A 23,590-nucleotide genomic window follows, 5' to 3' on the forward strand; every position below is an offset into this window, starting at 1 on the left:
TAATCTGACCAACTGTGTATGTTTTTGCTAATTATTTCTGATCATACAGGAAACACCTGCTCTGGAAGATGCTCTATGCAACTAAATGAAAAGGCAAACCACGTACATTTCTTGTTGACTGTGTTTGAGCTTCATTATCTTCGTCTATAATGCTCAAAATAAATTAAAGAGAAGTAATTTTTGTAAGAGGTCTCTTTTCGGTCATTAATTTTGCAGCAGTTTGTAGCTAAAGAATCTCTCAATTATAAAACTGTGACGAACATGTTACATGTATTCAATCATCTGTGGTCTTATAACTTGAAATTTCATGTATGGACGATTGATTTTGATCAATTAATGCAAAGGAAGAGAAATTTTTCTCAACGTGTTGATAATAGTAAGATTGGAGATGTGCTCTGCTAAGATTAAGACAAAAGGTGATGAACTTTATTCTGATGTCCGGATGTTCAAACAGCTCATTTAATTTCTCTCTTTCAGTTATTGTTTAGTTCATAATAACTGGACACGACTAAGTGGACAACCGGCCTCTCTATTAATTATCCTTTTTTTAAAAAAAAAAAAACTTTTCTTGTTTTACTTGATTAAAAATTTCGAGTCTGCTGTTCAATGCCAGGCGCCACAAGGCCACGTACAAATGGTGGCAGGTGACTTCTCCATAGCATTGATTTGGGTCTAGTAAGTGAAAGGCTTCTTCATGGTTCCATATGAACATTGACTCTTCCTCTTTGTAGATATCCAGACAAACGGATAACAATATCCTCAAACAAAATTAGAATGAAGATTAGATTTGCGTCGTCTACTGTGTAAATAATGCACCTGAACAGATTGAATGACATCATCTCTGTTATGGCACCATGGCCAGCCATTGTCCCCATTCCTCTTCCCAATTAAGAACACAGCTGATTAATTAGGTAACGGAAGAAACAAATTGGTTTAGCTAATAAAGTAGTCTTTTAGTGAAGGGGGCAGGAACTTTCTTTCATGAGCTTTTGGTCTGTATAAAAAAAAATATTTTACTCCTCATAATTAGGCTTTTTTTGTTCATTTTGTTTCTCTAATCGAATACTATATCTTATCCTCAATATATAATTTACAACATAAAAACAAAATATTCGTGTCTCTATCAATGATAACTAAGAGGAGCTATTTATAGATGTGCACGCATGAGATGATCAAAATAATTTACTTTAAATATGCATTTTGATACTAACAAATATTGAGTGTGATGATAAATGCATTAAATTTGAAGTTTTTTTTTTCTTTTGTTGTTGTTGTTAAAAGTTTAAGGGGGTGTTTGGTTCTTTCCTAGAAATAGGAATCGGAATGAGAATCATTGTATTGTGGAATGGGAATAGGTATGAGCATGGATATCACTCTTAAAAGCAATATTTGGTTAGTTGCATATTTTCTATCGGAATAAATCAAAATTTCCTTTTTTACCCTTAAAGAAAAATAAGAGAAATAATTAGATGTGAGAGAAAGATGAATGTGAAAAAAAAAATATGATGAAAGAGAATGATGAGAGAGAAAGTATGATGAAAGAGAAAGTGTGATGAGAAAAAATGAAGAGAGAGAAAGTGTGATGTGAAAGAATGAAGAGAGATAAAGTGTGATGAGAGAAAATGAGAAAAAAGAGTGTGATAGGAGAGAGCATGATGAGAGAAGATGAGAGAAAAAATATGATGTGAGAGAAAGTATGATAGGAGAGGATGAAAAGAGAGAAAATGTAATGATAAAAAAATGAAGAGAGAGAGTGTGATGAGAGAGATTGAGGAGAGAGAAAGTATGGTGAGAGATAAAGTATGATGAGAGAGAAAGTGTGATGAAAAAAAGAGAGCATTAAGTGTGATGGGAGAGATTGAGGAGAGAGAAAGTATGATGAGGGAGAAAGTATGATGAGAGAGAAAGTGTGTTGAGGAAAAAAAAAGAGGGAGTGTGACAATAGAGATTGAGGAGAGAGAAATTGTGATGAGAGCGAAAGTGTAATGAGAAAAAAGAGAAAAGAAAGTGTGATGGGAGAAATTGAGGAGAGAGAAAGTATGATGAGAAAAAAAAAGGAAGAGAGTACGATGGAAGAGATTGAAAAGAGAGAAAATATGATGAGAGATAAAGTGTAATAAGAAAAAAGGAAAGAGAGTGATAGGAGAGAGAAAGTGTGTGATAAAACGATGAGAGAGAAAATATGATGAGAGAGAACAAGGAGAGAGAAGTGATATGAAAGAAAAAATAAATAAATATATTTTGATATTTGATATTAAGGGAGAAAATTTTAGTTTTAGGTCAAGGGTATTTTTAGAATAAGAGAATATTTTAATTGATGAAAATAGGATAATGACTCATTGAAGGGGAGATACATGGGAATGAGTTATTATCCAATTTCAAATATTCATTTCCTTATTTGTATTTTTATTCCTATAATTCAAATATTAACAATGATAATCAATGATTCTCATTTTCATTCCCCACTCCTATTTTCCTAAATCAAACGCTCCCTAAATTTATATAACAGTGCATTTTGATCCTGCATGGATAGTGACAACAGACAAGAACCAAGTCGCTCGGCGACTGACATTTGGAAATTAGTGTTATATTTCCACAATTGTCTTTAAAAGGCACCTTTCTCTGCCGAATGTTGCGTTCATCGAGTGGTCACATAGCTCTGTGCTTCACACTGTCATGGCCACTGGCGCTCTGCTTTATGGCAATCTGATGACACCGAGTATGAATGCAAGGTCGCCAGCAGCTTGCAGAGCGAGCAAGAACTTGTACCAAGTGCTGGCGCTCGAGCCGGAGAACGTTGACGGGGTCGAGGCGGTCAAGAGAGCCTACCGGAGTATGGCGCGGCGCCACCACCCGGACGTGTGCCCGCTGACGGGGAAGGAGGAGGCGACGAGACTGTTCATTGAGATCAAGAAGGCGTACGACGTGCTGTCCAACCCCGTGCTGCGGGAGAAGTACGACCACCAGTTGGGGCTGATGGATCTTGCGGCGGATAGGGAGCAAGAGAAGAGGAGAGTGCTGTTTCCGAGGGAGGTGTGGATGGAGCAGGTTCAGGAACTGAAGGGGAGGTCGAGGAGACGAGCGAAGAAGAAGGAGATGGGTGCTTGTGAAAAATTCTGAAATTAAAAAAAAAACAAAAAACGTTTTTGTTTTTGAATGATTTTTAATAATTTACAGCTCAATGCATAAGCTAAGAGCTATATATAATAACTAAGATATGATTTTCAGTAACTTTCAGTTTTATATATCCTATAAACATGAAAATTTTTGTTTTGTAATTATGGGACTACATCTTGCAAGTGGATTGCAGACATCAATATGGTGAGCCTTTGTACGGTTAAAATTTTGAGAGACGTCGTTGATGTTTTTTTGTAAATATAGAAGATGCTTAATCCACCAGATTTTTTTTTTTTAAGTTCAACTGCACCAACCATGCCATGTAGGCTAAGTAGTATTGACCTCCCTCGTTAGTCAGAGCTCGTTCCAGTGAACCTGGGGATCTAAGTAAGTTCTGTTAGATATACGTGAATGGAAAAAGGTGACACGTAAAAGGTTCCACTTAAAGGAGATTTTAATGTCATGTTAGGAGTTCTAAGTATATCTAATTTATTAATACAAAGCATTGTAATTAGGAATAAATACATGAAAAAAGATTCTCTCATACACATGAGCTTGTAGGGATTGCAAATTTAGGACCTAAATTATACTGATCCAAAAATGATTCGCATGTGAACACGACTTATGCACATCAACAAAAGTTATCCAGATTAATTAATTTGTATTTTGTCATATGAATATTTTTGTTAGTTGCTCAAAGGTAACAGAATTCATATCTCTGGACATTTTCAATCGGAGAACTTAATGACAGTAAATGACATTAATTCATCCATTTGAATGCTACAAAAGTCTAAACTCTAATATAAGGAGGTTGTGACCAAGAACAAAAAGAAACCGAAAAAAGTAAGTAAAGATTTTCCTCCACTTTCCTTTTCTCGATTCTGCTCTCCATCATGCATTTTCGCTCAGTAGTTTATCCATGACAGTAATTCAGATATTTTTTAAGTTCACCACGAACAATCAGTACTTAGTTATGTACATATTTCTGTCATAGTATCCTGGGAAATAGACAACGTAACCATCATAACTTTGAAGTATAATTAAGAAGGACGAATTTGTTTTAAGGAAATTGCATCACACAAGCCTCGGCAACTCTTTCATCCAACCTCGCCAATCTGACTTGATAGTCAGCAACTTGACACTGAGCCAACTCGACACTCGGGTGGCTCGACAGCTTGGCCAACTCAATCACTCGATAGTTGGCTAACTCGGCAATTGACTAACTCAGTACTTGGCCAACTCGATACTCAAGTGACTCAGTAGCTCGGCCAACTTAGTGAATTGGTAGTCAGTTGACTCGACACTCAGTGAGTTGGCAACTCAACCAACTCAGTCACTCGACAATTGACTGACTTGACAATCGACAGTTGACAATCACAAATACAAGGTAGCCCAGTTTTCCAACTAGCTCAGTCATCTCAAATAGCTCTTCCTTCCTTGCTTAGTAGCATAAGATTATCATCTCAGGTTCATCTCAACAGGTATGAAGTTGATTTTTGAAGTAGATTTTGATTCAACAACTATTCCTGCAATCTCCGATAAACAATTTTCATTATGGAAGATTGTCCAACAATCTTAAAACAAACTCATTTCTGTTGAGATGACCATGAAGAGTGTTGAGGTGGAATCGCCCCGATTGGAAATATTCCAATCAATCACGGGAAAAAGCCAGAGAAGTATTCTGGGTTAAACTTCAAACGATGGTAACAAAAGATGCTCTTCTATCTATCAATGTTGAATTTGGTTTGGTTCATAGCCGAGGAACCTCCCAAGTACGCTGAGAATGCTACTGATATCTAAATCATCAGTATACTAGAGGCATTACCTCATTCTGAGTTCATATGCCAAAACTACATCCTCAACTTTTTTGTTGACTCATTGTATATTGTGTACATAACAAAGAGAACGACTAAAGAGCCATGGGAGTGCCTAGGTAAGAAATACAAGACAGGAGATGCGGGGGCTAAGAAGTTCATCATGGGTTGATTCTTAGACTACAAGATGGTTGACTCTAAGACTATGATCAACCAAGTCCATAAACTTCAGGTGTGTTAGATGTTAGGACCTTCGGATGGCTAGAGAAGGGGGTGTGAATAGCCTCCTCTAAAAACTCAATTAATCTCCTCACAAAAGTTTGTTAGCACAGCGGAAATAAGCAAAAGGAAAACTGATGCAAGGAAAAGAAACAACCCACCACTAACACAACAAGGATGTACGAGGTTCGGGGATAACTTGCCCCTACTCCTCGGCGTATCCGTAAGGTGGACGATCCCTTGATCTTTCGGTAGATCACACCCCGGACAGATTCCGGCTAAGTATTTCTCCTTCTCGGTGGAGTAACCTCTCCACAAAGTCTCAGGAAAGATTTGAAATGAAGCACAAGACTTACAGAGTTTAGTGGCTAAAAGGAATGAACAATAAACTTACAGCCACGATGAAAGCAAAGCGCAAAGACAGAAGAAGTTCCTCAGCCAAGAGCTCAAAAACACAGCACTCTTGCTTGATCGACAGAGAGTTTTTCCGAATCCTCTAGCAAACCTCTCTTCTTCCTTCTTCTTATTGCTCTGCTTTCTCACTGTCTTCAGCCAGAGCCGAATCACTGTCACCTGTATCGAATCACTGCGACCAACTCAGGCGTCGCCAATCACTCTTCCTCCTCATCTGGTTCTCTGAACTCACACCAATACCATCCATGGTCTTCACTGGTGTCTCTGAGCTCGAACCAATAAGCAAGAGTCAAGCTGTTGCCAACTGATCACAACCAGTGAACGTTGACGCTCCAATTGCACCATTTGCAGCGAAACACAGCAGAAAGAGCACTTGGTCTTATTCTTCTGATGGAGCTTAATTTGAATTTAAGCATTGGCACGACACCTGCAACCTGTAACTCAAAAAGCTTACAGCAGATGGTTAGATCAGATGAATCATAAATCGCAGAGAAACGCAGAAGACAAATGACATCATTGTGGATCGGTCAACAGACCGATCCATAACCCTCTGGACCGATCAGGACACATCCGATCGATGCGGATGATGTTGATCGGCCATGGACCGATCGGCCTATAGTGGATCGGTCCACGGCCGATCCCCTATTGATCCTGTTGTTACGAATCACGCCGCTTCTGCGATCGGTCACGGACCGATCGGATAACCTGAATTCTTGTGGTTCGATCGGTCACGAGACCGATCAGAATTCCATTCATTGGATCGATCGGCGGACCGATCCAGCCAATATTATCTGGATCGGTCAGCAGGCCGATCATGCCCTACGCTGATCGGTCCCCTAAACCCTAACGTCTTCTGGCCGGAGAACGAGCTATCGAGCCCTCTCGACCTAGTCCGGAGAACGAGCTACCGAGCCTCTCCGACTTCACGTGCCAAGAACCGAGCTACCGAGCCCTCTCGACCTAGTGCGGAGAGCAGTGCCGAGCCCTCTCCGGGCTTCGTGGGTCCGGAGAGCGAGCTACAGGCCCTCTCTGACCTAGTCCGGAGAACGAGCTACCGAGCCCTCTCCGACTTCGCATGCCAAGTATTCATACTTGGACTTTTCCTCTCCACATGATCAACCTTGATCATTAATCAGTCTGAGTTTAATTAATATCTGATACAAACTTAAAGCAGTGTCAACATCAAAACAACAGCCAGGTCAGACTGTATTAACAATCTCCCCCTTTTTGTTGTTTGACAACACGATTTAAGTTTAGATTAGAAATGTTCATATTTCCCTAATTTTAGGGGAATCAAGATCCTCCCTCTAAGACAGATACAACACCATGTAAGGATAGGGGAATCAAGATCCTCCCCCTAAAGCCAAACTTTCATTTATCTCTAAACTTAGTTTTCTTCTCCCCCTTTATCAAACACCGAAAAGGTGCGAATTAGGTAAGAAAACGTTAAAGAACTCCCCCTTAACCCATACTGTCTTTTTCTTAATCCACCTAGAATGCCCTCTAAGTGTATTATAAGACAGTGATAAAGAAATAAGAGACATACAAGACATGGCATATGAACAGCATATTAATAGCCAATAGGAAGTGAAACATAAAAAAAAACAAGAAAATGAGCAGCATAAATATATGACATCAGCAAGTATCCAGGTCAGACATAAGTATCCAACAAACAACATCCAAAACATAGATAATCAAAATGACAGCATAGAACAATGTGTATCAATCAACCTCCTCATCATGAGGAGCATCAACATCATCACCGGTGGAGTCCACGAGGTGGCATGCTCGAGGATGGATAGCCGGAAATACTACGGAGGTGGGTATCAGCCATCCATCCCATAATCGCGATGTGTCGCCATGCTGATTTGCGTAGATCATCGTGGCGGTCGATCAAAGCAGCGGCCGTGGAGCTCGGAACCAGCGACTCATCGTCTTGATCAATGCGACTCTCCGACTTGGCGATCGCCGGTAGCGGATCGGATCGCCTCTCCATCGTCGGCGGCGGCGGGAGGAGGCGGCAGCGGGAGCGCAACTGTCGTGGAGGTGCCCGTGGTAACTCACCTAGTGCTCTCCCATCCTTCCACCGAACCTCCCCATTCTGTCCTATGATGCCAGACTTGGAAAATGTCCGTTTCCCAAGTCTGCAGTCCTGCCTGACCATCTTGACTATTCTACCCTTGGAGACATCAATATGAAGGGTCTCGAGCCAATCTGTACTTATATACCCATAAGGCATATAAACAGTGAAGTTGTTTGGCTCACTATAGGAGATGATCGAAGAATAGATGCTAGACATGATGTCAAAGTCGAGACGCCGACGCAATCCATAAAGCATCAGGCAATGATATGGTCGGATCTCAGACAAGGGTTTAGATGTGATTGGCAGAAGGCAGTTTGTGACAATCTTAAAAAAAATGTAATCTGGGGCAAATAATCTCAAGGCTGCAAAAGTAGGAAAATCAACATCTAATTCATCTAGCCCACCCGGTCTAGGATGTCCGAAGAAATACTCATAAATGGAGTCAGATGAGACATCAAATGGTGAAGATAAGGGGTCTGGTAAGTCAGGATATATGGAAAAGACATTTCCTGAATACCTACGGCAAGCTAGATAATCAAAGAAGGCTGAGAAACTAAAATCAAAAGTCTGCTTAGCAACTTTTGTTTTATAACTTACATCATTAGTTTGATGAAGATTGTTATAAAACTCAGATACTAAGTCATAATTAATATCTCGTTCTAAGTAGACAAGTGAATCAAGTTTGTAATAGGCAATGATTTCTGACACAGATGGACAAAATTCGTCCATGAATTTTCGATCCACAGACCTACAAGGGAGCAATTTGAAGGTTCTTTGTTTAAAGGCTTGCTCAAAGTGATGATTTGGAAATCTCCCAGAAACAGATGGTTGAGGTCGGGAGGGAGCCTTAGATTTAGACTTCTCGGACGACTTAGAGGTTCTTTCACCCACTTGTTTCTTCCTAAGGTTTAACAATGTGATACAATGGGCAAATAAGTGAGCACCGGAGCCACCAACAACCGAAAGCCAAAACAAAATGCACAGATATGGTGAGAAATGAAACTGAAATGCCAAGGTGAGTAGTTCTAGGGAAGTATGGAGTTACCTTGGTGCCATTGAAGTATCTTTTGGCTAGGGCTTTGGCTAGGGCTTCGGCGTGCAAAGAGAAGAGAAGAGTTGAGGTGTAAGAAAGTGTCGGCTAGGGCTTCAGCGTGAAAGGAGAAGAGAAAGGATCGGGAAGATTTAAGAGAGATCGGCTAGGGTCCAGGTGTTGAAATGATCGGACGGCTGTCCGATCAGGAGATATCAGAAACTTCCTAATCGATCACCAGTCCGATCAGGGAACCTCCTGATCGATCTCTGGACCGATCAGGGAACCTCCTGATCGGCCTGTAGACCGATCAGAAAATGATCAGTAGCCCTCTCTGCGTACCAGACTGACCTGATCGGTCCCCGGACCGATCAGGGAACTCTTCCTGGCGTACAAAACGAACCTGATCGGTCCCTGGACCGATCAGATTACAAACAGAGGGTCTGGAGAGATTTTTGGATCGGTCTACAAACCGATCCACCTTCTCCTGATCGAGCTGTAGACCGATCAGTGTCTGATACTGAAGTTTCTCCAGTAATTTCAGTAACTGAAATTCGTAGAGGTGTTCGATAATTCGTAGAAGTTTCTCCAGTAAAACTCCCAAATTCAGTACCTAGAACCTGAAGAATCTACAAGCATAACTATTTCCTAAAGATTATGGTCTGAAATTGTTTATATCCCGAAAGTTTCAGACATTTGGAAAAACAAACAACTCAAGGCTTGAAAACTGAAATTTTCGACCTTGTTATGTTCAGTTTCAAGTTTGTCAAAATATAACCAAATTGCTATCATTATTTGAAGGACTTGTCCTAGTTTCAATCAAAATCATGAAAAGTATCGATCAAAGATATCAAACAGTCCATCAACCAAAGTTACATAATTTCTAGGTAAAGGTCCAACCAAGTTTCCTTGGTTGGAATATATGAGTAAGATCTAGGAACCAAATACACATGAATTATGTAATGGTCTTCCCCATACTCAATTTATGTCTCTTCAACCTAATTATTCAAGGGATGCATGATACATTTTGAATAATTCGGCTGATCCTAGCATCTCACCCCATTTAGCAAACAAAAATAATTTGTTAAACCTTATAATTTGTGTGAGATGTTCCCAAGTTGCCCAAATTAATTTCCCTTTTTTTTCTTATCGTTTTAATTGTCCTTATTGATCATGATGTGGTCCTAATGACCTATTGAGCCAAACACATTCTCAATTCTCTCCTCAAATGACTAAATTCATTTTCTGGAAGAGGTTTGGTCAAAATATCGGCTAGGTTTTACTTTGACTCAACATATGTGAGTGCAATGTCTCCCCTAGCTACGTGATCTCTAATGAAGTGATGACGCACTTCAATATGTTTGGTCCTTGAATGATGGACTGGATTTTTTGTTAGGTTTATTGTGCTGATGTTATCACACAACACTTGCACTCCCTTATATGAAAGCCCATAATCTTCTAAGGTGTGGATCATCCACAACAATTGTGATACACTCTCTCCCATGGCAATGTATTCAGCCTCGGTTGTGGAGAGAGCAACGCAATGTTGCTTCCGACTTGACCAACTAACCAATGATGAACCTAAAATTGGCAACCCCACTAGTGCTTTTCCGATCCAATTTGCCCAGCATAATCGAGTCGGTATAACCTATCAAATCAAAAGATTCAGACGAGGGTACCAGAGACCTACTCTAATTGTGCCCTTAAGATATCTCGAATTTTCTTAACTGCAATTAAATGAGATTCCTTGGCACATACTTGATATCTAGCGACCAACAAAAGTATGTCCGGTCGACTAGCTGTGAGATATAGAAGACTACCGATCATGCTTCTATATTGCGTTAGATCAACTGGTTTTCCATTCTCATCATTGTCAATGCGAGTGTTTGTCGCCATTGGAGTGGATACTTCCTTAGAGTCACTCATTTTGAATTTCTTGAGCATCTCTTGAGTGTATTTCGTCTGATGGACATAGATGCCATCTCGAGTTTGTTTGATTTCAACTCCAAGGAAGAATGTCAATTCTCCCACCAGACTCATCTCAAACTCACTTTCCATGTGAGTGATAAATTCATTCAAATAGCCCTTGTTATTTGAGCCACAAATTATGTCATCGACATACACCTGGGCTACAAATATGTTTTCACCATCTCTACGCAGAAATAGTGTTGGGTCTATTTGACCTCTTACAAAACCCTTTTCTAGTAAGTAAGTTGACAACCTTTCGTACCATGCTCGAGGTGTTTGTTTAAGCCCATAAAGAGCTTTCTTGAGCTTGTACACGTGGTTTGGAGCTTCGGTATTAATAAACCCCGGTGGTTGTTCAACATAGACTTCTTCTTTAATGAAACCATTTAAGAAGGCCGATTTAACGTCCATTTGATAGAGCTTGAAGCCTCTATGTGCAGCAAAAGCTAGCATTAAACGAATGGACTCTAATTGAGCCACGGGAGCATAAGTCTCATCATAATCGAGGCCTTCGACTTGACTATAGCCCTTGGCTACAAGTCTTGCCTTATTTCTTACGACTTCTCCCTTTTGGTTTAACTTATTTTTGAAGACCCATTTGGTTCCAATAATGGTGGTCTTCTTAGGTCTAGGAACTCAGTCCCACACTTGGCTCCTTTCAAATTGACCTAACTCATCTTGCATAGCTATGATCCAATCAGGATCGTGCAATGCCTCATCAACTAATTTTGGTTCAATTTCTGAGATCAAGGCGACCTCATTAGACTCATTTCTAAAGAATGATCTAGTCCTAACCCCTTGTTGAATGTCTCCCACAATCTGGTCTTGGGGATGACTAGAGACTATCCTAGATTGCCTTGGTGTTGGTGGTGCCTCATGAGTGGTCTCACTAGACACAGGCAAGGGCTCAGTATCAGGTAGAGGATCAGACTGAGCCCTCTCTTGCCTTTGCTCATCATCATCGGAGTCAATTTCGACTCTTCCTATGTTTTGATCATTTAAACTTAGATTTCTAAGTTCAAATTGAATTTCTCCTACATCCGCTGATTGATCATTTGATTTAGGAATTTCTTCAAATGCTACATCCAAGGACTCTTCAATCAATTTAGTCCTATTGTTGTAGACTCGATAGACTTTGCTGATGAGAGAGTACCCGACTAGTATCCCTTCGTCAGCCATAGCCGTGAACTTTCCAAGATGATCCTTGGTGTTCAAGATAAACACCTTACAACCAAACACCCTAAGATGTTTAATTGTAGGGGGTTTTCCAAACCAAAGTTCATGGGGGGTCTTTCCTAAAAACCTATGTATCAAGACTCGGTTTTGCACATAGCAAGCTATATTTACAACTTCAACCCATAAGTAACTCGGTAGTGAGCACTCATTGAGCATGCTTCGTGCAGCCTCTTGCAAGACTCGATTCTTTCTCTCCACAACCCCATTTTGTTGTGGGGTCCTTGGAGTAGAGAACTCATGCCTATATCCTTTTTCTTGACAAAATTCTAAAAATCTATGGTTTTGAAATTCTCCACCATGATCACTTCTAATTGTTTTAATTGTTGTTGATTTTTCATTTTTAGTTCTTCTACAAAAAGAAACAAAAACATCTATGGTTTGATCCTTATTTTTCAAAAAGAAAGTCCATGTATATCTAGTAAAATCATCAATGAACACTAAGCAGCATCTACTTCCATTCAATGAAATAACATTACTGCAATCAAACAAATCCATATGCAATAAATCTAAAGCAGTAGATGTACTTACAACGCTTTTACCTTTATGAGACGCTTTTGTTTGCTTACCCTTTTGACATGCATCACATAATTTTGTCTTTTGGTACTTGATGCTTGGTAAGTCTCGCACTAATCCTTTGTTGGCCAGCTTTCGAATATTCTTCATGTTTACGTGGGCCAACCTCCTATGCCACAACCATGATTCTTCTTCTTTTAACATGAAACACTTAGCAGAGGCATTAGTAGCACTTTTAAAAAATACTTGATAAATGTTATCTACCCTTGTGTCTACTAGTACCGTGTCAAGTGTGTCAATGTGTTTGACCAGACATTGACTTGAATGAAACTCAATTGTGTAACCCGTATCACACAATTGGCTGACACTTAAGAGATTAAAGGTCATCCCCTTGACTAGAAGGACATTTTTGATTTGGAGACATTCGGATATATGAATATCTCCAACTCCTATAACCTTAAGGCTACCATTATTACCAAAGGACACATTACCTCTATTCTTGTTTTGAAGGGTAGTAAAGAGTGACTTGTCCCCGGTCATGTGCTTGGAGCATCCACTATCAACAAACCAAGTTGATAGATGCTCCCCCTTGACAAATGCCTACAAGACACGAAAGATAGATGTTTTAGGTACCCAAATCTTGGGATCTAATGCATCTACAATGAAAGACCTAGGAACCCATGCCTTGGCCACACCCTTCCTAGTCTCATGAACCCTAGAAGCATGTGATCTATGAAATTGGGTTATAGACACTAGGGAAATGAAACTAGACTCCTTAGGTTGATATTGTCACGCCCCCAGGTAGTCCCTGTCCGAAGGAAATTTCGGCAGCATCTCCCCTGTACGGCGGACAATATGAAGCTCAGTATACATATATCTCCATACCTCGGCCACACACGGCCGGAATAATACAATACAAAAGAACAAGCCACGCAGTTTATATCAACATTCCACATAATTCAACATATAATCGATCACGCAGTTTAATAAGGGAAGACGATATAAAATCTCGAAAATATATGTACACATCCTACTCCACTACATCGAAGAAAACCAAATCCACGAAGTAATGAAAATATCTGCAGCGGAAAACAATAGTAGTAAACCCGAATGTTCAATGTCCACAATACAAGTATTTAAGATGCAAAGGCAGAACAAATCCGACAAAGAAAATCCTCATGACAAAGGGGCTAGCGACTGGAATGGCCTCAACCTGAAAAAATAGTAATAACGGGTGAGTTCAAAGAACTCAATTTGGTAAACCAATAGACATATAAAGTGATATATATCCACGGTAAAAACCTAAGTGCCTCTAAATCATAGGATCGGTGATGGGTTCTCTAACCATCTGATCATATAATGCGATCTCTAAGTATATGTACGCAAGACTAAATAAAGCTGCGGTAACAATGATAGCGGTGCAATACAATCTCTGCGAGAATATAAGAAGTGCATAACTGAAATAATACTCACTGCGAGGCTTGTCTGTTGTTGTGAACATACATGATAAAAATAGTCGAGAAGCATATAACATGCGTATCGATCGTATGCGATCACCAAATGCATCAATCATAAATAATGCGATACATGCGTATGATGAATGGCGTATCACAGTCACCTCTTGCCATGCTCGTCTCACACAATGGTGAGACCAGGGTGGTAAATTTGTGACAACCAACTCTGGTCACTACCCACGATGGTGGCCAGTGGACGGGATCTTTGCTCGAGTACACCTATCCTCCGCCTCAAGCATAGTGAGGAGCGTGAACGCTCTCGTCTCCGTCTGTGATGACGGGGAGGGACCCGGTGTCTACCACGCTCTGTCACGCTACCCCGAGGCGTCTGAGCACCTACGGCGATCTACCCTACACAGAGTCGTGCCACTACCCACGGTGAACACGTTGTGTGCGGGTCCGTCCGGCCGACGAGCTCAACAATAATGGGTCGTCGATCGCCCGTGCGATCATGCGATATGGTGCGTGCGGCTACGATGTCATACGAACATAGCCTCCTCCGTATATAGTGTGTGCCCAAAAGGTAAACGCATATATATAACCATGATATAAACAGCATAAATCCAAAGACATCACATATAACAATGATGTAAGTATCATGAATCCAAGAGCATGTATCACACATGTAAAGCAACTAATCCAGTAGAGTAAAGCACTATAGATATGCATCGCTATGAACATATATACACATGGCAAGAGATAAAATATCTAATCCTGAAGTAAAGCAACTAGCAGATGAAGCATGTGATAGGTATCAACTAGCTAAGACCAGGGAAGAAATAATCTACTATCTACCACTAGTAAATATATATAAGCTACACATATCATAAGACATTATCAAAAGATAAGTCAGAGGGTACCCGCCTCAAATAGAAGGTACAATCCCAAATCCGAAGTCAACGTCGAGACGCCTGTCTCGAATCAAAGTCCTGCGTCAAACAACATATATATATTTTATTTAGCTAAATCCCAAGAATAGCCAAATAAAATCCCTAAAATCAAATTAGGGCAAAACCCTAATCAGCATAACCACAACTTACCAATTTAAATCTAATGGTCGATTAGGTTAGTTACCTAATCCCTAATCACCAATTAGATTATAAATCCAACGGTTGACTAGGGTTAATTACCCTAACCCTAATCCGTTCCATTAGATTAACTCTAAGCAAATAAATCTAATCACGATATTCCAATCAACACAAAATCTACAACTAACATGGATAAAAATCCCTACACATACAACTAAATCATATCTAATACAACAAGTATCACTATCCCTACACGTACCTTAATTCCCAAGCTCTACTCTTGATCTGAAGCCAAAGAGATGCTGCTGGAACCAAAACAATCCCACAGCAATAGAACTTCGGATCCACAGAACCTCACAACCCTCATCCATTGATCCACAGTAGTCCGATGCTTCCTTTAATCAAGAACACCTCCACAGAACAGCAGCATGTTGAATTCCAGTACTCTCAATTGATCGGATCAAGATTGAAATCAAACAGGAAGACTACTGATCAAGCATCAACACATGTAATCTCTGCCCTACAGCCCAAGCACAACTCACTAATCCCCTCCGATCCGTGACCTAATTCAGCCGCCAAGAAGAGAAGGTGCGTCGGTGACCTAGGGCAAAGGTAAGAGAGGAAAGAAGAAAGGATTGGCGACAGTGTGAGTCGGAGAGAACCGAAAGAAATAGGATCGATTACTTACCACCGGAGCCCTAACTGCCTCCTCCACGCCGGCGATCGAGTGGATCTGGCTCGATCTAATGGCGTCGGCTATCGGCTAGAGGAGACGCGACGCCGTGTCTCCGACCCAGAGAGGAAGGGTGTCGGCCGGATCTGAGATCAATAGGCCTCGATGCCGGCGGAGAAGGATCGCCGGAGCTGGAGCCTTGCTCCCGTCGCCGTCGCCTTGCTCCCGTCGCCGTCGCCTGTCCGCGAGAGAGAACAGAGGAAGGGGAGAAGAAAAGATCGGGGAAAGAGGAGAGCTCGGGTAGTCGACGTTTTGGGAGAGAAAAGAAAAAGGAATTATAATTAAAACAATTCCTCACTTAAATGGGTATCCCAAATAGGTCTTATCTGTACCGGAATTAATCCCCTCAAAACATGTCGTACGAGCTCCGAAAAATTCCCAGAAAATTTCTAAAAATTCCGGAAAAATTCTATAAGGCTATTTCTGAAATAACCCTATTTATTTAAATTTTCCGAGATCTCACAGATATCCTAACCCAGCCTTGTTGTAGACCGCCCTTTGGGCATTTAGAATCATATCTAAGGTCTTCGAGCTAGTTGAGAATTTCTCAAGCATTTTCTTGAGTTTCTCAACTTCACTCTTTAAGGCTTTGTTTTCATCCTCAAGAAGCTCTTGATGTAGGTCATCAACCTCATCTTCCCTAAGAGTCTTCAAGTGTTCTACTTCATCTTTTAATGATTTGATTTCAGTTTTTGATTTCTTAAGCAAAGTAGATAAATGTGCAATAGTTTTATAGCATTTTTCTAAGTGAGGAGAAGTTACCTCTTCATCATCCGAAGATGATGAAGCCGCGGCTGATGTATCACTTCCGGAATCTGATTCCTCCCTTACCATGAGCGCTAATTGACGAGTGCTTTTCTCCTTCTTCTCTTCCTCCGATGAGCTTGAGGAGGATTCATCCCAAGTAGCTTTGAGAGCTTTCTTCTTCTTGGCCCTTTCCTCCTTCTTCTTGAGTTTTGGACACTCGCTCCGATAGTGTCCTTTCTTGCTACACTCATAACACGTAACATTAGTCTTATCAACATTTTGATCAATAGGCTTACCTTTCCCTTTGTATCGCCGGTTCCTTCTCATGATTCTCCTTACTAAGTTGGCCATCTCGCTTGATGATGATCCACCTTCATCATCGAACTCGGATGAGGATGAGGATGTAGGAATCTCTTTCTCCTTCTTCTTTTCTTTCTTCCTTCTTCCATCCTTGCTCTTTTCTCCTGCAACTAAGGCAATACCTTTCTCTTTTTGACCCTTGTTAGCAAGTTCATGAAGTTCCATTTCACAAAAGAATTCATCTAATTTAACAATTGAAAGGTCCTTGGAGACCTTGTAGGCATCTACCATAGATGACTGTTGGTTGCTACTCGGAAAACCTATAGGTTCCACTGTACAAAAATTTTGTACAAAGGTCTGAACTTTTTCCTAGATACCATGTGTTCTTTTAAATTAAATTTTGGATCGCCTGCGGAACTTAACACGTTTGATCCAAAACTTAATCTATTTGTTCTTTTAAGTTTTGACTTGGATCTCCTGCGGAACTTAACACGTTCGACCCAAGTCTCCTTAAGTTATTAATTCCATTAAATATTAATTTCCATAATTGGTTCCCAGTACTGACGTGGCGAGGCACATGACCTTCTTGGATATGGGAGCAACCACCACCGACTAGACAAAACCTTTTATAGAAAGATAATATTTAATTTCCTAAAATAACTTTAGGTTAACCAAAGAGAATAATCAAATCACAAGGAAAAGAAAAAAAAAACACAACATCGAAAAACATATTCGAAATTCTAGAACGTAAGCCTCTTGTATTTGGTATTATTTCCATAAATAACTAGCATGATGCGGAAAGAAAAATTACTAGTTATACCTTGTAGAAAAAATCTCTTGATCTTCTACCGTATTCCTCTTCTAACCTCGGACGTTGTGTGGGCAACGATCTTCCGAGACGAGAAACCACCAATCACCTTCTTCTCCTCCTAGCTAGGTTCGGCCAACAAAGAGGAAGCTTCACCAAGGAAGAAAATCAAAACACTAACCAACCTCCAAGAGATGCTAGCTTTCTCTCCTTCTTCTTCTTCTTCTCCGAGTAGTATCCGGCCATCACAAGAGCTCCAATGGAAGAGAAGGGTTCGGCCACCACAAGAGGAAGAGAGGGAGAGGATGGCCGGCCACACCAAGGAACAAAAGAGGGAGAGAAATAATAGATGTTGTGTCTCATGAAGGCACCCCTACCCCTCCTTTTATATTCCTTGGCCTAGGTAAATTAGGAAATTTAATTACAATAAAATTTCCTTAATTTCCTTGACATGATATAATTGAGAAAAATAAAATAAAATTTCCCAAATTAAAACCAATGGCCGGTCACATCAATGAAGGAAAAAATTAGACAAGTTTTAATCAACAATTAAAACTTCCTAATTTATTTCCGGAAATTTTAAAAATAAAATTTCTCTTTAAAAATCTCTTCATGGTTGATAAAAGAAAATTTCTATAATTTTAATTTTATCAACATGTGAATAATTTTAAAGAGAAAATAAAATATCTCACCAATCTACAAATAAGGAAAGAGATCTAATCTCTTTCTTTAATCTTTTGTAGATCTTTTACAAGAGAGATATTTTAATTTTAATTCTCTTTAATAAATTATTTCTTCCACATAATAAAAATTAAAATTAAAATCCCTTTTTAATTTAATTTGGCCGGCCCCCACTAGCTTGGGTTCAAGCTAGGGCCGACCACCCAATATTATACCTAGGCCGGCCCTAGCTTGTTCCCAAGCTAGCTTGGTCGACCCCTATTGGGTGGGTATAGAAGGTGGGTATAGGTGGGTATAGAACTCTATAAATAAGAGGCTACGATAGGGACCGAGAGGAGGAATTGGTTTTGGTCTCCCGATAAAATTAAGCATCCCGTGTTCGCCCCGAACACACAACTTAATTTTATCAATGATAATTCATTCCACTAGAGAACTATCATTGAACTACCACACCAATCCCAAATTACATTTTTGGGCTCCTTCTTATTATGAGTGTGTTAGTCTCCCTGTGTTTAAGATATCGAATGTCCACTAATTAAGTGAGTTACTGACAACTCATTTAATTAATATCTAAGTCCAAGAGTAGTACCACTCAACCTCATTATCATGTCGGACTAAATCCACCTGCAGGGTTTAACATGACAATCTTTATGAGCTCCTCTTGAGGACATTATCAACCTAGTATCTCTAGGACACAGTTTCCTTCTATAATCAACAACACACACTATAAGTGATACCATTTCCCAACTTATCGGGTTTATTGATTCATCGAACTAAATCTCACCCATTGATAAATTAAAGAAATAAATATCAAACATATGTGCTTGTTATTATATTAGGATTAAGAGCACACACTTCCACAATAACTGAGGTCTTTGTTCCTTTATAAAGTCAGTATAAAAGAAACGACCTCTAATGGTCCTAATCAATACACTCTGAGTGTACTAGTGTAATTATATAGTCAAGATAAACTAATACCTAATTACACTACGACCTTCTAATGGTTGTTCCTTTCCATTTTAGTCGTGAGCTACTGTTTATAATTTATAAGGTACTGATAACATCATCTTCTGCATGTGACACCACATACTATGTTATCTACAATATAAATTATATGAACAACTACAAATAAATGTAGACAATTTGACCAAATGTGATTCTTTATTCATAATGAATGTTTACAAAGCTTAGGCTTTCAGTATACACTCCAACAATGACCACAAGGCATTCCTCGGAAAGGCTTTGAGAGCGTACCTTACAAGATCGCGATTCTCTACGTGTTCATCTACGGAATGAAGACCATTGATGATCTCTTTGAACCTTCCGTGTAGTTCACTTACCGTTTCGTTCTCCTTCATAGTGAGATTTTGTAGTTGGTTTAGGAACAAGTCTCTCTTGGCGATCCGAGAGTCTCGGGTTCCTTCTTGGAGCTCGATGAGCTTGTTCCACAAATCTTTTGCACTCAAATGGACCTACCTTGATAAGTTGATCTTTGGCTATCCCACATTGTAGGGTGACCACCGCCTTGGCATCGGCTTGTCCTTTGCGAGTTTGTTCGGCGGACCACCTTGACGACTCTAGTTCCTTACCTTCTTCGTCCTTCGGAGGTGTGAACCCTTCCTTGACCGAGAACCACATGGAGATGTCGGTCTTGAGATAATACTCCATACGACTCTTCCAATATTGGAAGTCCGCTCCGTCGAAGTAGGGTGGACGATTGGTGCTAAAACCTTCCTTCATAGCCATCTTCTTGCTCTTTAGGGTGTTAATCCGGATGAAGAGCACCTTGCTCTGATACCACTTGTTAGGACCTTCGGATGGCTAGAGAGGGGGGGGTGTGAATAGCCTCCTCTAAAAACTCAATTAATCTCCTCACAAAAGTTTGTTAGCACAGCGGAAATAAGCAAAAGGAAAACTGATGCAAGGAAAAGAAACAACCCACCACTAACACAACAAGGATGTACGAGGTTCGGGGATAACTTGCCCCTACTCCTCGGCGTATCCGTAAGGTGGACGATCCCTTGATCTTTCGGTAGATCACACCCCGGACAGATTCCAGCTAAGTATTTCTCCTTCTCGGTGGAGTAACCTCTCCATAAAGTCTCAGGAAAGATTTGAAATGAAGCACAAGACTTACAGAGTTTAGTGGCTAAAAGGAATGAACAATAAACTTACAGCCACGATGAAAGCAAAGCGCAAAGACAGAAGAAGTTCCTCAGCCAAGAGCTCAAAAACACAGCACTCTTGCTTGATCGACAGAGAGTTTTTCCGAATCCTCTAGCAAACCTCTCTTCTTCTTTCTTCTTATTGCTCTACTTTCTCACTGTCTTTAGCCAGAGCCGAATCACTGTCACCTGTATCGAATCACTGCGACCAACTCAGGCGTCACCAATCACTCTTCCTCCTCATCTGGTTCTCTGAACTCACACCAATACCATCCATGGTCTTCACTGGTGTCTCTGAGCTCGAACCAATAAGAAAGAGTCAAGTTGTTGCCAACTGATCGCAACCAGTGAACATTGACGCTCCAATTGCACCATTTGCAGCGAAACACAGCAGAAAGAGCACTTGGTCTTATTCTTCTGATGGAGCTTAATTTGAATTTAAGCATTGGCACGACACCTGCAACCTGTAACTCAAAAAGCTTATAGCAGATGGTTAGATCAGATGAATCAGAAATCGCAGAGAAACGCAGAAGACAAATGACATCGTTGTGGATCGGTCAACAGACCGATCCATAACCCTCTGGACTGATCAGGACACATCCTGATCGGTCTGGGATGATGCTGATCGATGCGTGGACGATCGGCCTATAAGTGGATCGGTCCACGCACCGATCCCCTATTGATCCCGTTGTTCGAATCACATCGCTTGCGATCGGTCACCGGACCGATCGAGGAACTTCTGTGTGGTTACCGATCGGTCACGAGACCGATCAGATAATGTATCGTCTGGATCGGTCGACGGACCGATCCAGAAGCCTGGTACGCTACTGGATCGATGCCTGTTGGTTTTAGAGCTTCCCAACCCCAACGTCTTCTGGTCCAGAGAACGAGCTACCGAGCCCTCTCGACCTAGTCAGGAGAATGAGCTCGTGCCCTCTCCGACTTCACGTCGGTCGAGAACGAGCTACCGAGCCCTCTCTGACCTAGTCTGGAGAACGAGCTGCCGAGCCCTCTCCGACTTCGTCCGGTCCAGAGAACGAGCTACCGAGCCCTCTCTGACCTAGTCCGGAGAACGAGCTACCGAGCCCTCTCCGACTTCGCGTGCCAAGTATCTGTACTTGGACTTTTCCTCTCCACATTATCAACCTTGATCATTAATCAGCCTGAGTTTAATTAATATCTGATACAAACTTAAATCAGTGTCAACATCAAAACAACAGCCAGGTCAGACTGTATTAACATTAGAGTGTATACTAAAAGCCTACCTTTTTGTAAACGTTTATTTTGAAATAAAAAATCACATTTGTCAAATGTCTACATTTATATGCTAAATGTAGTTGTTCAATTAATTTGTATTATAGATAATATGGTGTGTGGTGTCACACACAAAAGATCATGTTATCAATTCCTTATAAATTATAAACAGTAGCTCACAACTAAGATGGATAGGAATAAATCATTGGAATAGTCGTAGTGTAATTTGATATTAGTTTATCTTGACTATAAAATTACACTAGTACACTCAAAGTGTATTGAACTGGACCATTTAAGGTAAGTTCTTTTTATACTGACTGAATAAAAGAATAAGACCTTTGTTATTATGGAAGTGTGTGCTCTTAATCATGATATAATAACAAGCACATATACTTAATATTCATTTCTTTGATTTATCAAAGGGTGCGATTTAGTTTGAAAAATCAATAGACCCGATAAATTGGGAAATGATATTATGTATATGGTGTGTTGTTGATTATAGAATGAAACTGTGTCCTAGTAATCTAGGTTGATAATGTCCCCAAGAGGAGCTCATAAGGATTGTTATGTTAAATCCTGCAGGTGGACTTAGTCCGACATGACAATAAGGTTGAGTGGTACTACTCTTGGAGCTAGATATTAATAAAGTGAGTTGTCAGTAACTCATTTAATTAGTGGATATTCTATATCTTAAACATAAAGAGATTAACACACTCATGATAAGAAGGAGCTCATATAGTAATATGGGATTGGTGGTAGTTCAATAATAACTCTTTAGTGGAATGAAATATTATTGATGAACTCGAGTTGGGTGTTCGGGGTGAACACGGGAAGCTCAAGTTCATCGGGAGACCAAAAACAATTCCTCCTCTCGGTCCTTGTTGTAGCCTCTTATTTATAAAGTGTTATACCCACTCATACCCACCTTCTTACCCACCTTAAGGTGGCTAGCCAAGCCTAGCTTGGAGCCCAAGCTAGGGTCGGCCAAACCAAGGTGAGTTGGTGGCCGGCCCTAGCTTGAACCCAAGCTTGGTGTGGCCGACCACAATAAATTAAAAGGTTTTTTTTTATTTTTTAAAATCTTTCTTATGTGGAAGCCATGATTTTAAAAGAGAGTTTAAAATTTAAATCTTTCCTTTTATAGCTTTCTACAAAAGATTAAGTTCAAGGTTTGATATCTTTCCTTATTTGTAGTTAAAAGGAAGATTTTAATTTTTGAGAAAACTTTCTCTTTTTATAACCATCTTCATGATTTAAAAGAGAGTTTTAAAATTAAATTTTTCCTTTTATAGTTTCTACAAAAGATTAAGAGAAAAGATTTGATATCTTTCCTTATTTGTAGATTGAAAGGAAGATTTTAATTTTGAGAAAACTTTCCTTATTGTAATCATCCACATGTTTTAATAGAGAGATTATAATTTATAAAAGTTTCCTTTTATAACCAACCATGAAGGGAATTTTTTAAAGAGAAATTTTTATTTTAAAATTTCTGGAAACAAATTAGGAAGTTTCCTTGCTTGGAGGATTAGAGGTGGCCGACCACATTGATTAAGAAAAGGAAATTTTTTAAATTTTTCTTTCAATGGCAAAGATAATAAGGAAGTTTTTATTAAAACTTTCCTTATTTGTCAAGACCAAGGAATATAAAAGAGAGGGTAGAGGTGCCTCACCTAACAACAATCTATCTTCTATTCCTCTCTCTTTTCTTCCTTAGTGTGGTTGGCCCTCTTCCTTCCCTTCTCTTCTTCTTGTGGCTGAACCTCATCTTCTCTTGGAGTCCTTGTGGTGGCCGGATCTTTCTTGAAGAAGAAAGAGAGAAAGGAGGCTTTGTTTCTAGTATCCCTTGGAGCTTGGTGGTAGTGGTCGAACCTTATTTTCTCTAGGAGTTCTTGTGGTGGCCGAAACTTGCTTGGAGAAGAAGGAAGCTTGGGTGGATTCTCGTCTCGGTAGATCATCGCCCACACGA

At 40.2% G+C, this 23,590-nt stretch overlaps 1 protein-coding gene and 1 long non-coding RNA gene across 2 annotated transcripts; one reads left to right on the top strand and one right to left on the bottom strand.

The window, feature by feature from the left end:
- Positions 1–2,676: 2,676 nt before the first annotated feature.
- Positions 2,677–3,120, top strand: LOC122028050 (chaperone protein dnaJ 20, chloroplastic-like). Its single transcript, XM_042587073.1, has one exon. It carries the CDS (start codon positions 2,677–2,679, stop codon positions 3,118–3,120), a length of 444 nt encoding a protein of 147 aa, XP_042443007.1.
- Positions 3,121–14,776: 11,656 nt separating this feature from the next.
- LOC122027466 lies at positions 14,777–15,917 on the bottom strand. Its single transcript, XR_006124419.1, has 3 exons — positions 15,625–15,917; positions 15,196–15,537; positions 14,777–14,837 (listed from the first exon to the last, which is right to left on the bottom strand). It is a non-coding gene; the product is annotated as an uncharacterized LOC122027466 (long non-coding RNA).
- Between the last annotated feature and the right edge of the window lie 7,673 nt (positions 15,918–23,590).

Source organism: Zingiber officinale, chromosome 10A, assembly GCF_018446385.1.
Source record: "Zingiber officinale cultivar Zhangliang chromosome 10A, Zo_v1.1, whole genome shotgun sequence".
Classification (NCBI taxonomy): domain Eukaryota; kingdom Viridiplantae; phylum Streptophyta; class Magnoliopsida; order Zingiberales; family Zingiberaceae; genus Zingiber; species Zingiber officinale.

Bases quoted from the DNA above. Each gene is read 5' to 3' on its own strand.
- LOC122028050 (XM_042587073.1), top strand. From the start codon at position 2,677: ATGGCCACTGGCGCTCTGCTTTATGGCAATCTGATGACACCGAGTATG.